Source organism: Xenopus laevis, chromosome 1L (genome assembly GCF_017654675.1).
Source record: "Xenopus laevis strain J_2021 chromosome 1L, Xenopus_laevis_v10.1, whole genome shotgun sequence".
In the NCBI taxonomy this organism is placed as follows: Eukaryota; Metazoa; Chordata; class Amphibia; order Anura; family Pipidae; genus Xenopus; species Xenopus laevis.
In genome coordinates this window covers 81,901,023-81,916,491 of record NC_054371.1, presented here as the reverse complement: position 1 = coordinate 81,916,491, position 15,469 = coordinate 81,901,023, and the positions used below count along the sequence as shown (strand labels likewise).

The 15,469-nt window shown below is 35.6% G+C and overlaps 1 protein-coding gene across 5 annotated transcripts in view; it reads left to right on the top strand.

Moving 5' to 3' along the window:
• The window catches only part of grid2.S (glutamate receptor, ionotropic, delta 2 S homeolog), a 612,233-nt gene that overhangs the window by 583,149 nt on the left and 13,615 nt on the right, over positions 1-15,469 (top strand). For all 5 annotated transcript variants that reach the window (XM_018252173.2, XM_018252166.2, XM_041590791.1 and 2 more), the window contains one exon: positions 13,059-13,299. In XM_018252173.2, coding sequence (XP_018107662.1) covers positions 13,059-13,299 — 241 coding nt within the window. The remainder of the gene's footprint in view (positions 1-13,058; positions 13,300-15,469) is intronic.

Here is a 15,469-nt window from a genome sequence, read left to right as displayed (position 1 = left end):
AACCCAGGGCACATCGTAATCGGATCGTTCGGCCATACGACCGAACAATCAGATTACACCCAATATAGCCATGTTTGTTAATGGCATATCGGGAAAGATCCGCTCGTTTGGCGATGTTGCCAAACGAGCGGATCTTTGCATCTATGGCCACCCTTAGAACTGCAGACAATGCTGAGATCAGGAACTTGAGGGAACTTAGTGCAAGTCCCTTGCCTAAGCCTCCCTGTAAATGAGTTAGAGGGTCAAAATTACACTGTTTTGCCCACTCTTGGAAATAGTCCCAAATATTATAGTATTGATTTGTGGTGGTGGCCTTCCTACATCTTAGGAGTGTGAAGAGAACCTACAGATAATAATGTTTGCTTCTCAAACTTCAGGCCTTGATATTCATGTGCTGATGGACGGTATAAATCACTGGGCCTTGTTTTAGTAGATATTGTTTAAAAGGCAGTCTAAAGGTCTCCTTGATAGATAATCAGGGGAATGTAATAAAAGTCGCAAAGAGCAAAACAATTCGCACCAATAAGACTAAAAATCCACATCTCACAATGTAATATTGTTCCTTAAACTGTTATTGCATTGCGAATTTTAATTGCGCATTGCGAATTTTAATTGCGCACTCATAAGAAGTGCTTGAAGGTGTCGTAATCTTTTGGAGCAAACATAACGACTTTTTCAGTAAGGAGTTTTATTACATTGACTGCGCATTGGCGCAAACTATAAAATTCGCAAACAGTCTTTCACTGTCGGAAGTGGTCGCTAAACAGTTTCCGGGCTTGTAAAAGCTATATTAAATTCGCACAAAGCAAAATTTGTTCGCGCAAAGGCATAACTTTTCGCATTGCGAATAGTTTTTCCGTTTGCGATTTTTATTACATTCCCCCGTTTATGTTTTCTTTGCTGGGAATATGCACTGCAAATCTGGCAAATTAGTTTTTGCCAGTTCCATAATTGGCTCCATTTCTCAAAGTAGTGAACAACGTCTTGTATCTCTTTGAGTTATTAGGTATGCCAAAGTAGAAATGTTATCCAATTATATCTTGATACAAGATGAGTCTATAACATGTAAAAAGGCTTTTAGAATGTCAAAGACTACCCTTACTCCCAGACCATTCTGTCAGTCATTCTCTGATAATTTAAACTCTTGCGCTTATATTGAGTAGCTCCCATTTTCCTCCTGCCTTTGACCAGGCCAATACAAAAGGTCATGAATCCCAGTAATCTCATTATTGATCTCACTCTCACCTCTGTTGTTGTTGTATGTATCTATACAAATTCCCAGCTAAGAGAGTGACTGTGTTGGAGCCAGTTAGCGTTGGAAATGCCAAATGAGAGGCAAGTGAATTGGAGGTGTAATCAGATTCAAAAGAAGAAGCATTGCTTACCTTTGGGATGACTGGGTCACAGTTGAAAAACTGTTGTATGCAATCCTTGCAGAATGTCTTAGTGCTGATTTACAGTCTCGGGGAGTTTTTGCTCTCTATGCAGAGACCCCAAATTGAAAATCCAGTACTCCGTGCAGAGAGCAGCTTTGGGTGAAGGAGCTCAGCACTGTCCTTGTCTCTGGGCAAATGTCATGCAAATTAGTAATGGAAAGTAGGTGTCTGTGCCTGCATGATACCCCACCCCCTTTTGAATTTAAAGCAGTTTTCACACTTGTACTATTATGGATTGCCATACTAGCTAGAAAAAAAATTGAAATCTTCAAGGTTTAGCTGTAAGGCTCAGCAAGAGGCCAGCAGCAAACCAAATCTATTCACAGCATGGACATTATTCTCCCAGATTTTTGACCAACACTATTTAACTGATGGTGCAAATTACATGGACCACATTAGGCAACAAACTATAGAATGAGAAAACTAACTGGAGGTTTAACTACCTGTAGGGAAGGAGTTGTTAAAGAGTGTTGTTTTCTGTAGGCACCCCTACCCAATTCTGATGCTTGCAGGTTCCATTCATGGAAAATAAATCTTAGTCAATGAGTTAATATATTCATAGTTTAAACAGACATTTTAAATAGTTCCATAGAAACGAGACTTTAGTGAGGGAGAGATTGTTCAATAATGAATGGTCTAGGTATGTCATTGAATTATAAAAAAATACATTATTTTGTCCGTATAAAACTATATTTCCTACAGGGGGTCTAGTTGATGACAGCTGGCCTGGAACAAATGGATTGTGTAGGTGGATTATATAGATTTCTGTTACTCGAGTAACTAGTAAGTTGTTTTTTGATATATAAAAACTTTCATGAATTTTAGAAAAATTTAAACAACCTGTCATTTATCAAAGCTGTGTCAGTTTGTTGGAATGTATTTGCCTCCTTTGAGCTGTTAAACACATTTATTTCATATGGAGTATTCGGGCACAGTGCAGTTCAGCAGCAGTGCTGTGCATTAATACCCATCCAACTCCTAACTTCCCGAGGTGATGTTTGCATTTTTATACTGCTAATATCTGGCTTTTGCCTAAACTGAAAGTCTGCAAACCCAGCATTTACTGTATACAGGAAGTTCATAAAAAGTGTATGATTCATCTGCGGTAGTAAACCGACTGCAGTGATATTAAAAGATTCCAATGTAGTTGTGCATTGCAGAGTAATTTGTGCAGATTTCTAGCAAATCACAAAATTGATGCTGTTCTTGCTTTGAAATGTAAAAATGTTGCTATGCATCTGTAAATCCTTCAGCCTAATCACTGTATTCCTAATGTATACAGGCTCAGTAACAAAATGCCTCATATATTGGTATCAGGGCCAGAACTAGGGGTAGGCAGAAGAGGCAGCTGCCTAGGGCACAATGATTGGGGGGCGCTGTAAAGCTGCCTCTAAAATTGTCTTCTGCCAAAGTAATATCCAAGCACTTCTGCACGTTTGAGGATTAGTGATCATAGTAGCATATTTTGGATCTCTCTGAGGCTAATATACTAAATAAATTGTCTATAACATTAACATAACATTATACTAAATAAATTTTATATAACATTATTAAAGAAATGCAAATAAATGTTGGTTTCTCTTGGGAACAGATCAAATTGAAACAAAACCTTCTGTGGATAAATGGAAAGGTTAGCAATGACATGTATTTTTAGAAACGCTTGCATTTAAGAGATGCAATGCAGATGTGACATCAGTATCATTTGATGATTATAAATAGCCAATTGAATATGTATCCTGACAAGCAATAAAGGAAAATGAAAAACATTAGGAAAAAACTAAGGTGAATGAAAATTTTCAAATTATTTTTTTTTTAAGTACAGATATGGGACCTGTTATCCAGAATGCCCGGGATCTTTCTAGGGTATTCTGGATAATTGATATTACTGTAATTTGGACCTCAATACCTCAAGGATAATGTATATCTTAGTTAGTACAAGGTACTGTTTATTTACAGAGAAAAAGGAAATAATTGTTTAAAATTGTAATTATTTAATTAAAATGGAGTCTATGAGCGATGGACTTCCCATAATTCAGAGCTTTCAGGATAACAGGCTTTTGGATAACAGATCCCATACCTGCATAGGAATAATGTAAAACTAAGCTAAATGCTGGTTGATTGATAATAGAGAGCAGAATGTTGCTTATTATCAATGAGAAGGCAGAGAAAGCAGAAGTTTTCAATCACTTCTTGACACAAATCTTTACTTGTTGCCTATTCATTGTGCTTTTGGTTTTTATTCTAGTTGTTACAGTTAGCATTTTGTAACTAGTTTCTCCTACGATGGCTGGCAAATCAACTAACATTGTCACAAAGCAAAATCTGCTGCTTCCTGCCACAATAAAGTATCACAGTTAGAAAACTGCATAACAATCAAAGCAAAGTTTACAGAAAACAATTCATTCTAACAAACATCCAGAGCTTTTCAAACAAGGTGAATACAATTCATTGCGACAGAGGACCTCTATGATGCGGCAGAATAAATGATATACCTCCATATTTAATATTCAGTTTGAAAAGTGAAATATCAATTGGGGTGGTTGTATTTTTTGGTGATCTTCAACAACTTAGTTAAGGGAATATTTGATAAGCCAGCTAAGATGGTTTGAGGAACTTACTGTCACACTGAAATTATGTAAATGTAAATGTCCAGGGACAATCTTTAAAGGATGATACTGGAAAAAAGACCTGTAGCAAAATAACTAATTGGCAAGAAAACCATTCTTGGGATCTTTTCTGCCAGTGAAATATGTAAAGAACAAGAGGTCATATTATAGGTCAGACACAAGGCATTTTCATTTTCTGAGATATAAAAAGTTTTTCATTGTAATAGCAGGAGGGCTACTGAATATTCTTCTAGGGTCTGTGATGGCACATTTAATTATTGCTTTCAAATATAACCATATTTCTATATCTAAATCACTGTTAAGGGCAGCTTAAATAAATAGGACAGCAGACAAACACGGTGGTAATAAGGCAGGTATTGGTTGAATTCCAATCTGGGTTTAACTCCAAATAGTGTAACCTTAAAATGATACAGATGCCAAAAAAACTACTCTTCAAAATATTAATGTACATTTGGGGGCACATTTACAAAGCTCGAGTGAAGGATTCGAATTAAAAAAACTTCGAATTTCGAAGTGTTTTTTTGGCTACTTCGACCATCGAATGGGCTAGTTCGACCTTCGACTATGAATCGAACGATTCGAACTAAAAATCGTTCGACAATTCGACCATTCGATAATCGAAGTACTGTCTCTTTAAGAAAAACTTCGACCCCCTAGTTCGGCAGCTAAAAGCTACCGAACTCAATGTTAGCCTATGGGGAAGGTCCCCATAGGCTTGCCTGCGTTTTTTTGATCGAAGGATATTCCTTCGATCGTTGGATTAAAATCCTTCGAATCGTTCGATTAGAAGGATTTAATCGTTCGTTCGAACGAATAATCCTTCATTCGTTCGATCGCAGGATTTGCACTAAATCGTTTGACTTCGATATTCGAAGTCGAACGATTTTAGTTCCTGGTCGAATATCGAGGGTTAATTAACCCTCGATATTCGACCCTTAGTAAATCTGCCCCTAATTGAATTTTTCTGAGTATTTTAATTAAAAAGGTCTGACCAAACTAGAATCCATTATTGGACGTCGTTTTTTAAAAAGCACAATTTTCTCGGATAGAGGACAAATTTGAAAAAATCAAGTGAAAATCTGAATCATATGATTTTTTCATCGTTTTTCCTGAATTGCGCAATTTTTTTCAGGCTTTTTCCCAAAAAACCTAAATGTTTTGGATTATTTCCAGTTAATTCCAGCGCAGACCATAAAAACCAGAATACGGACCTCTCCCATTGACTTATATACAACCTCGGAGGTTCTGAGATGTTGAATTTCAGATTCTAACTTTTTCCATCCTCGGGGTATAAAAATTCAGATTTTTTAGTAAAACAAAAAACTCGAGTTACCTACAGGTCATATTGGTTGTTTTTTGCAGATTGGTTGGTTTTTGTAAGAAATTGTTACTTGAAGTGTCTAAACTGTTTTGCCAAACTGGCTGTCCCTTCTAAAACTGTCAGTTATAGCATCTAACACTATACTGCTGCACAAATATGGCATCCCTCTCATACAGGAACATGGGAGATCAGCTAGGTAATGTAAAAGCATCAGACAAATACATTTATGGCAAAATTATAAATTGCATGCAATGACAATGTTATGATAGAAAAATGTTATATAAAAACATAATTTTGATGTCATTCTCAGAAGTCCCAGATAGGAAACCCATGCACAGGCTTAGTTTTCATATAACAATATCCAAGCCAGATTCCTTCTACAATTTGAGTTCTACATACATATTCATAACAAATCTATAGGGTGTAATGTAATAAAAGTCACAAGGTTCTTACTATGCCTATTTACCCATAGCTACCAATCAAAATATTTGCTATCTGCAGATTCATTGTCTGGTATTGGAAGCTTTGGATGTATTACTCTGCATACCACTGTATTATTCTAATGGTCACATTTGTTCACACAATCTCTTTTACAATTTATGCTTCCACTTGACACAGCCATTACTGGTGTGTCTATTTACAGATATTATAATATAGTAAATTGATGTAGTTGCACATTAATATTAATAGTTTTATTTAACATGTTTTAATCCTCTTAATATACTTTAATATACAGTGCAAAGTCATAATTTTGGTACCTGAAGCATCAGAAAGGTCTTTATAAATACACCAGTAAACCCTCAAAGTAGTGCTGCTCTGAGTCCTCTGTCAAAAGAAACACTGCATTTCTTTCCTTTTATTGTGTACTCATGGGCTTCTGTATCAGACTTCCTGTTTTCAGCATAAACCCCCAGGGTTAGGCATGCTCAGTTTGCTCCTCTTTCCCTCTCCCCCTTCCTTTTCTCCCCTCCCTCTTCCTCTCCCTGCTGTAATCTGAGCCCAGTACTATGATTGAGCAGAGAGAAAATCAGGCAGGAAGTGATGTCATACCAAGCTAATATGACAGCTGCTATCCTAAACAAACAGATTCTAGAGCTGTTTACTCAGGTATGGTAAAGCATTCTGCAGAATACATATAGGGGCAGATTTACATAGGGTAGAATATCAAGGGTTAATTAACCCTCGATATTCGACTGCCGAATGTAAATCCTTCGACTTCGAAAATCGAAGTCGAAGGATTTACCGAAATTCGTTCGTTCAATTCGAAAGATTTTAATCCATTGATCAAACGATTTTTTTTCGACCGAAAAAAGATTGCAAAGCCTATGGGGGCCTTCCCCATGGGCTAACATTGACTTCGGTAGGTTTTAGGTGGCGAACTAAAACCTAAGTTTTTTTTTTAAAGAGACAGTACTTCGACTATTGAATGGTCGAACAGTCGAACGATTTTTAGTTTGAATCGTTCGATTCGAAGTCGTAGTTGAAGGTCGAAGTAGCCCATTCGATGGTCTAAGTAGCCAAAAAAAACATTCAAAATTCAAAGTTTTTTTTATTCTATTTCTTCACTTGAATGGGCCCCATAGTGTTATAGATTGCACTATTGTGGCTAATCTATTGGCAATAAAATGGTTTGGTAGCTTTCCTTCTCCTTTAAGATGAAAAGTTTGCCAAACTGTACACTTTCCAATTCCAATTATACTCTCATTTCTCAGTATGGTCCCTTCCTTCTGCTCCCCCGAATGTCCCTCGCTAGCTTTCATTAAACTGATTATCTGTTCATTTGAAGCCTAGATTATATTTTACAAAAGATAATGCCTGCTATTTCTGTTAATACGTCCTTGACTTTTACTGCTAACATAAACATACACAATAGACAATAATTAAAGTTCTCTAGACACAGCAACTCCTTAGATACAGCATAGTGCTAATTTGATTGTTTGACAACTCTGTGTTATATGATAGGGTTAATTGTGGGCATTCACTATAAGCAAATTCTTTATATGGGACACTTGTGCATGAGCGAGGAAGGAATAAAAGCAAAACCAGCTAAAATCAAAGACTTTGTCATACAAAATATTGTTTATTTTCCTCTAGGCCTTAAAATAATTTGACAGGTCATTATACTTCAATGAATGATTTGATCGCTAATTTATTTGAATAATTAAAGCTACTAAATAACTAAAGCTCAACAGAGAAATCCACTGCTTTGTGAGTGAAGATCTTTGTCTCCGAATATGCCCCCAGTAGTTCTGCTTCTTCTTTTCTGCCAATTCACAGCAATGCTTGGGGCTGCTGTCTTTTATCTGAGCTTAGGGACCTGCTCATAATGTATAGTATAAAATAAATGATAAACAGCTGAGTAGCTTCATATTATATGACAGTTCAGGAACCCCTTCTATATGCATCAGAATTAAAATCAGAAGCATCAGCTGATAGATTATACTATCTTTCTGATAATATTTTGATGATCTCCAACAATCACTGGTGTGACGGTGGCGAAAATTATCTTTTGGAGTAAATGGCCAAAATAACCCTCAAGAGAACACGACACTGTCACAGAGGAGAGGGCAAATAGTAGATACACACTTAGAGGAGAACAAACTGGAAGTCCACAGAATCTTGCATTATCACAGTAACAGTTTTATAAACTGCCACCAGCATGGCTTCTCCAATAATAAATGGTATACAAATGCCCAGGTTATTATAAATAAAACAGAGCAAGGATTCCCAGGCCCTCTCCTATTTTCCACCTTCCTGTCTCTTCTCATCTGTAATTCACACTATCAGCACAGAAGTCAGCTTTTGATAGAAGTACCCTCAACACAACAGGCCATATAGTTTTGTGGGTACCAGCCACTTCATTTGTCTGTGTTGGAACCTTAGCTGCTCTACTAGCTGGCCTACCCATATCTCTCATCATCTACAGTGAACTTCATAGCCTGACCTATCATTAGCTAACTTCATGGATTTGGTAGGTTTGAGGATTGCATTTTGCAATGCCTGATAGAATCATACAGGAAGTACAATAGTAGCCCGATGCCCTGTTCTACTAAGTGTCCCAGCCCCAAAACTAAGTATTACTTAGTATAAGTACCTCCAATCTATCAATCTTTAGTTGCAGCTCAATGCTGCTTGTGGTGTTTATACAAATGGCCTGTAGGTGTCACCGTGCACAAGAGTTATACTATATATATATATATATATATATATATATATATATATATATATATATATATATATATATATATATATATATATAGTACTTTATATACAGCTTAAAGTGTTAAAGTTACAGTTGAAGTGTAATGGCTGCATAAACCTGTTATACTCTGCTTATCCTCGGCTACTAAAACATAACACTGCTCTTGCTAGCTATATCTGCCTATCTTCCTGTGTATATTAGTTTGTGCCAGATCTCCAAATTCAATAGTACAATTATCTGGATACCTAGTAGACTTCTAAATAAAGAAATGGTTAAAATAATTCTCCTTTTGCTCAGCAACATTAGAAATATGGAATCCTTGTCTGTGTGTCATGACAACCATTGTACCTGGAGGCAAAAGCATATTATTTATTACTTTATCTCTCATCAAGTCAAACCTATGTCTGTACAATAAAGGAAAAACACAAAGGATGTGTTACACAAGGGTGCTGACCTGATTTCTTCATAATAGCAGGTTATTTGACCACTGACCTATAATTTTCCATAGACAATTTAAAGTAACCTTTTTGGATTTAACACATGAACCCTGTCTCAGAGGATGTTTTTGTGAGTCTGTATGAACAGAGGTGTTGCTTATGTTGTATGGGTAAAAATAATAAATATGTATGGAACTAGCACCAGCATGGGTTAACTGCACACAGATGTGTTCTGTTTATATTAATAATAAGTATATAATACAAACCATTGGGAGGCATGGTTACAGAACATAAATTGCAATACAAGTGACAGAGCAGATGCTATGGTGTAGACTGTCAATCCAAGTCAAGGTACACTTCTTATTTGTTTAGACTATGTTTGGTATTAATCTATAGTTTAATTTTTTAGCATTCCATAAGAAAGATAAGACCGATTATTGGCCTTTTCAAGATACAAATGGTGCATAAGCCCATCAGACTACAAATCACAATATACTTTAACATATTACTATGAGTTAAAGATTGTGGAGAACTGTAGTGATGTAGATGTAGTCTGGTAGGGTTGTATTCTTAAATCAATATTGCTTTACAATTAGCAATAATTCTTCAATGATAATGACATCTGTAAACCTGGCACTATGTTCTGTAATACTTCCAACTGCAATTGCAGGAACAAACACTGTTTTCTTATTATGAAATAAGTATGTCCAGTGTCCACATTTCTCTGTTATAATACTAAACTACACATGTAAAATAACAATGATAAGTGCTGGAAAGCAGCATTCTTACTGGTAAATTATTAGGGGTCTATGATTAAATTTTTGGGTCAGTAGAATTCTCATTGGTGATTTCCCTTACTTCTGATGAAATTGATGGCATATTGGAGCAGTTTTCTATAGGGTTGCAACTCTTGGACTGACTTGTACCTAGTTGGTAAAGGACATATACTGCATACCTCCCAACTTTCCCATTTTTCATGGGACAGTCACGATTTTGACAGCTAGACCCGCAATCCTGGATTGTTACTGAAATGTCCCAACTTTCACTTTGATCTCCTTCCTGTACCAGAAAAGGATACAAACTTTTTAAAACTTCATTAAATAATAGGCTTTTTGCAGACAGTCCAGAATAAATGTCAGCTGCACTTAGATACATTTGTAACTATTAAAGATAAGCAAAGAAACAATTGTAACTATTTAAGATAAGCAGGTCTCTTGGGGAAACTGTGACTTGCAGCTAAAAGGGCAATTCACCTTAGCAAAACTATAATAACACACAAAACCTGACTCTAAAACCCCCAGAACTTTGTTCAAACTTTCCATAAATTGACAAATTTTGTAAAATGGATGTGGCATTTATGTGGTGTGGCCATAAAATAGGCGTGGTCACAAAATTTCACCATGCTGTGCATGGCAAATCTTTTTTTCCCTCTTTCTATTTTCCAAATGTTGGAAGGTATGATACTGTATGTTTTAGACTAGTGATGGGTGAATCTGTCCCACTTTGGCGAGAAATTCGTGAAACAACAGAAAGATTCTCGAAACAGTACAAAATTTGTGAAACGCATTGAAGTCAATTTATTTTGATGCGCGACAATTTTGACACAAATTGAGAGTCTTTTGTGCTGTGCGACAATTTTTTATTTTATTTTTTATTTATTTTTTATTGCAGCGAATTGTCGCTGAAATCTCACAAAAATATTCGCTGTCGCTGCAAATCCATGCCTGGCGAATAAATTCACCCATCACTATGTTAGACGTCTCTTAGGCCAAAGTGGTTTGCTTATTGATTGTATCCAAGGATAATATTGAGTTAATTGCTCTCTGTTGGGAGAAAATGGTGGCAAATTTCATTTTCATTGCTATGAATATAGTATTTGAAACCATGCGAGCAAAAAAGGAAGATTAAATAGGAAGTTATGAGGGGCACAGAACAGAGCTGTGAGCTTTACCAACAGAAAGTGGAAGGGGATATATATATATATATATATATATATATATATATATATATATATATATATATATACACATATATATATATATATATATATATATAGATATATATATATATATATATATATATATATATATATTATATTATGTGTAGTCCTTAAAAGGAGCACTCGCAGGTCTTAAGAATAGTAGGAAAAATCTTTACTGATGTTTCGGCCTTTCTCAAAGTATATATATATATATATATATATATATATATATATATATATATATATATATATATATATATATATATATATATATAGGTCACTGTTTGCTGTTTAATTCACTTTGAAAAAGGTCAGATTGCTGATCGAAACGTCAGTTTTTTCCTCTTTGAAACAATAAAACGTTTAATGATTTTTAAGTCCTGTGCGAAACTCTCTCTCAGCTTATTTATATATATATAGAGATAGAGAGAGAGAGATATAGATATATATATATATATATCTATATATATATATATATATATATATATATGTAGATATATATATATATTCCATTATAGAAGACAGTGTGGTTGGGAGAACAGGAAGAACATTAGGAGGCCAAGTAAATTTAGACAATTGAAATGGAGAGGAAGGTCAAAAGCAGCAGAAAGCAGCAGAAAGGTGCACATTTGATGACATTGAGTTGATTATTATTGCATTTGCAGTGGGTTACAACTTTTTATAAAATTTACTCCAGTGAAATTCACCCTATAGCTTTTTTTTGTTCCTTTTCACAATTACTGTAAGAGGGTACATGCTGTGACCAGGAGAGGTAATTTACAAATGCAGTGTTGTCTCTTCCTATCTGTAATGTTTTGTGCCAACCTATCAGTCTCTGTTAATCATTGACATTTACCAATTCCCCAGATACAAGTGCTAGAGCACTAAGGCACACACAATAGCATCCCTAAATGCTAATTTGCCCAGCTATAATGTCTGTGCTATTGCTGCATTCTGTACTACACACTGGATTAATAATGAAGTGCAGTTAAAGCTCCTTTGTGTCTCCCCAAGCCTGCCCCACATCAGTACAGCACAGTATTCATGAGAAAAGCTCAAGTTCATTCTGGAGTGCAAAGACCTGCAACCTTAGGTGCTCACCATGGGGCAGGGTGCAGTTTGCACCTTTCTTTTGCACTCTGCTCCACCAAACATAAATAAATCCTTATATCATTTATTGACACCAATGTCTATATCTTTCTGATCATGAAGGCAACACTAAGGTAACTCAAAATCGTTTTGGGCAATATAGGGGATCCACAATTCTTTACTGTAGATGCCATGCAGTCTGAATATCAACTATGATTTGCATTTGTTTCTGGTATCATTTAGTAGCCAGATTCCTGCGTGCATTAGAATAATGTTCCAAGGCAGCATGTTCTACCCAAGCACAGATGATTTTAAATAAACAGGACAAATCCCTTTGAACAACAGCTGGCATTGTACTATAAAGAGCTGCAAACAACAGCTAGACAGAAATGACAACACTCCATATAACATTTTATGCATTTCCTAGGCGGAGATTACACACGTTTTAGAACAATTGAATTACCCAAGTGCTAAGTGGTAGGCAATTACTTTGCCACTTACAACTTTGCAGTGAGTGAGAAAAGGTGCCGAGTGAGAAATGGGCATTCTGCCTTATTTTATATCACATGAACTATGAAACCCCAATGGAGGATGTAACTGTTCACTTGTGAATAATTTTCTAGTCTAATTTACCATGGTCTGGAACGTACTGAACGAAGGATTTTTACACTTATATTATCAAGGGTATTACAACATGGATAATTGTTTGAATTTAAAATAAAAAATTCAATAGCACTGAGTAAAATGCTTATTTTCAGCCTGGAAGATCAATAATTGCCAATCTGTATCATAAACAAATAGTGTAGAAAGGCCGCCACCTTGTGGATCATTCAGAAATGACTTCAGACTAAACTCTTTCTGAATTGTTTACTAGTATGTGTTCAAATACAAAATTGGAATGTGTATAGTCCCTAAGTAAATTGTACAGTGCATTTATTTCTTCTGTATTTGTGCTTTTCTGGCAGGATCCTTGAACTCCAGCAAAATGGAGACATGGATTTATTAAAACATAAATGGTGGCCAAGGAATGGACAATGTGATCTTCATTCTTCAATGGACACTAAACATAAGGGAAGTGCCCTGGATATTAAAAGTTTTGCTGGGGTGTTTTGCATCCTAGCAGCAGGCATTGTACTATCCTGCTTCATAGCAATGGTGGAGACATGGTGGAACAAGAAAAAAGGCTCCCGTGTGCCATCAAAAGAGGTAACTATTTATACTCTGCGATTATATGAGAAGTTTTATTATTTACTTTTCCTTTTCACTTCCTGATTTCTGAGTATAGTTAAAGTGTACTAAACCAAACTAGATGACTAAACTTGATTCTTCTCTACTTCCAGAGTAGAAGAAGTTTCAGTTCTTGGGACTTTTCTCAATGGAGATATTTAGTAGAGTGTTGCAGCCTCTTCACGTGTGCTTGTCTATGGCCGTTATTGTTCTACATAGATAAGAGCCAATAAAAATTGCCGGATTCACTAGGAATCACGACAATTTAAGCTATGCAAATTTCTATGCAAATTTGCTTGTGCAAATGCATGCCTGAATTGCACATCTTTATTCCAGCCCCTTAAACAATGAAATGGTTACATCTTTCATTTAATAAGTTACTCATAACCAATAAGGCTTCAGATTTCATCATTTCAAACAAGTTAAGGCTAACTGCCGATTGGTTTGCAAAAGGTCACTGGACAGCGTCAAAAGATATTACATGAACTAGACTGACTGTTTTACGGATATTATCACAATAATTGTCTATTTGGAATCTGTTGACAAATAAATTGAATGAAATTGTCACTTATCACGATTGGCAGCCTCGCCTAATATGAAATATTGAATCCTCCTGTTCCCTGAGTTGTGGTTTAAAGAGCAATATATTTCTTGGTATACTGCATTTTCTACTAGCCTACTGCAAAGTAGGTCAGATGAATCAAATATTTAAAAATGTGATGAATTACTCAGAGCTCATTTCAAATTCAGCCAAGAAAATAGAGTACATTTTGGTCTTTTCAATTATCCACTCTATCTGTTAGCTATACTGCCAAATTCCAACTTGGAGCCAGAACGGAAGAAGTAAACAGATGCTCAGAATCATGACATTTGTATAGAAACAATAGCAGCTATTATCATTTGAATTATCTCTGGTTCCTCTTCATTACGTGTTTTTTTCTGTTGTTGTTTGACTGAAACACAGCGAGAAAGAAACAAATACATTTTCAGTTAAATAAAAATGATTGCGGCATTAATCACGTCAATAAAAGACGAGGGGCACAATAACGAGAGACATTTATTTAAAGATAATAAAAAGGTCAGTGTTTCAGTTCCGATAAGGAAGAACTGCAACTAAAATGTAACTACCACTAATAAAATATACCACTTTTTACAGCTTTTAAAAATGAACTTGATTCCTGGCAGTAAACTATAGTGTTTCTTTCACATTGCCTTTTAAATGCTTCCATAGCAGGGGAAACTGTATGCCAAGCTCAGTGTGAATATTAACTTGTTTTAGCATTGCTTTATTCATTTTCATTACGATGTATCAAAAATGTTGTAGAAAAGGTGGATGAGTTCAAATTACTGCACTTACAAACTATAGTTATATAACTATTTTACATTTGCCAGTTTAGGGCATTTTATTCAAAGTGTTACGTTTTTTAAAAAAGTTATGGTTTATTTTAAAATCTCAATATCTAATTCTTGTAACACTACCACTACGCTCAGGAGTCCAAATAACTTTACACTGAGATAGAAACCCAAAAGTTCTAGAGCTACGGTACGAATGCTATATCATAGCCCCTGCCCATGCTCTTGCCACTAAACAGAAGCAAAAAATAAATTTCTTAAGCAGCAGGAAAAGAACAGCACAGCCAACATTATAAAAAGATGCTTTTTTAAATACCACTTTGCATCAGATTCTCTAACACCAGATGTCCTTTCAGCCTCACTTAGAGACCGACCATGTGGCAGGAGACAAACAGCTTCATTATTAGTACAGAATATGCTGCACAGATTTTTAGTGCTTATAGTGTACAATTTAACACGTCTCAGCTGATATTCAATCTGGTAGCACAAGCTTTACAATAACTGGATCCAAATGTGAACAAACAGAACATTATGTGATGACATATTATTGCACAGTTACACATTTTTAGAAGAAGTTGATATAAAACTGTTACATGAAGAAATACAAGATCCTCTTTTGAACAGCAATGTTGCTTTATACATTTTTCTACATTTTGTTCCAATTTCATTAATATAACATTGCCTTTGCAGTTGTTCATGGAGGTTTGAGGATGTATGTTATTTCCCTGGATCACTCATACTGCTGCATTTCTCACAGTAGGGGACAGCATGGTCTTGCCTTCTACAGCCCTGCTCA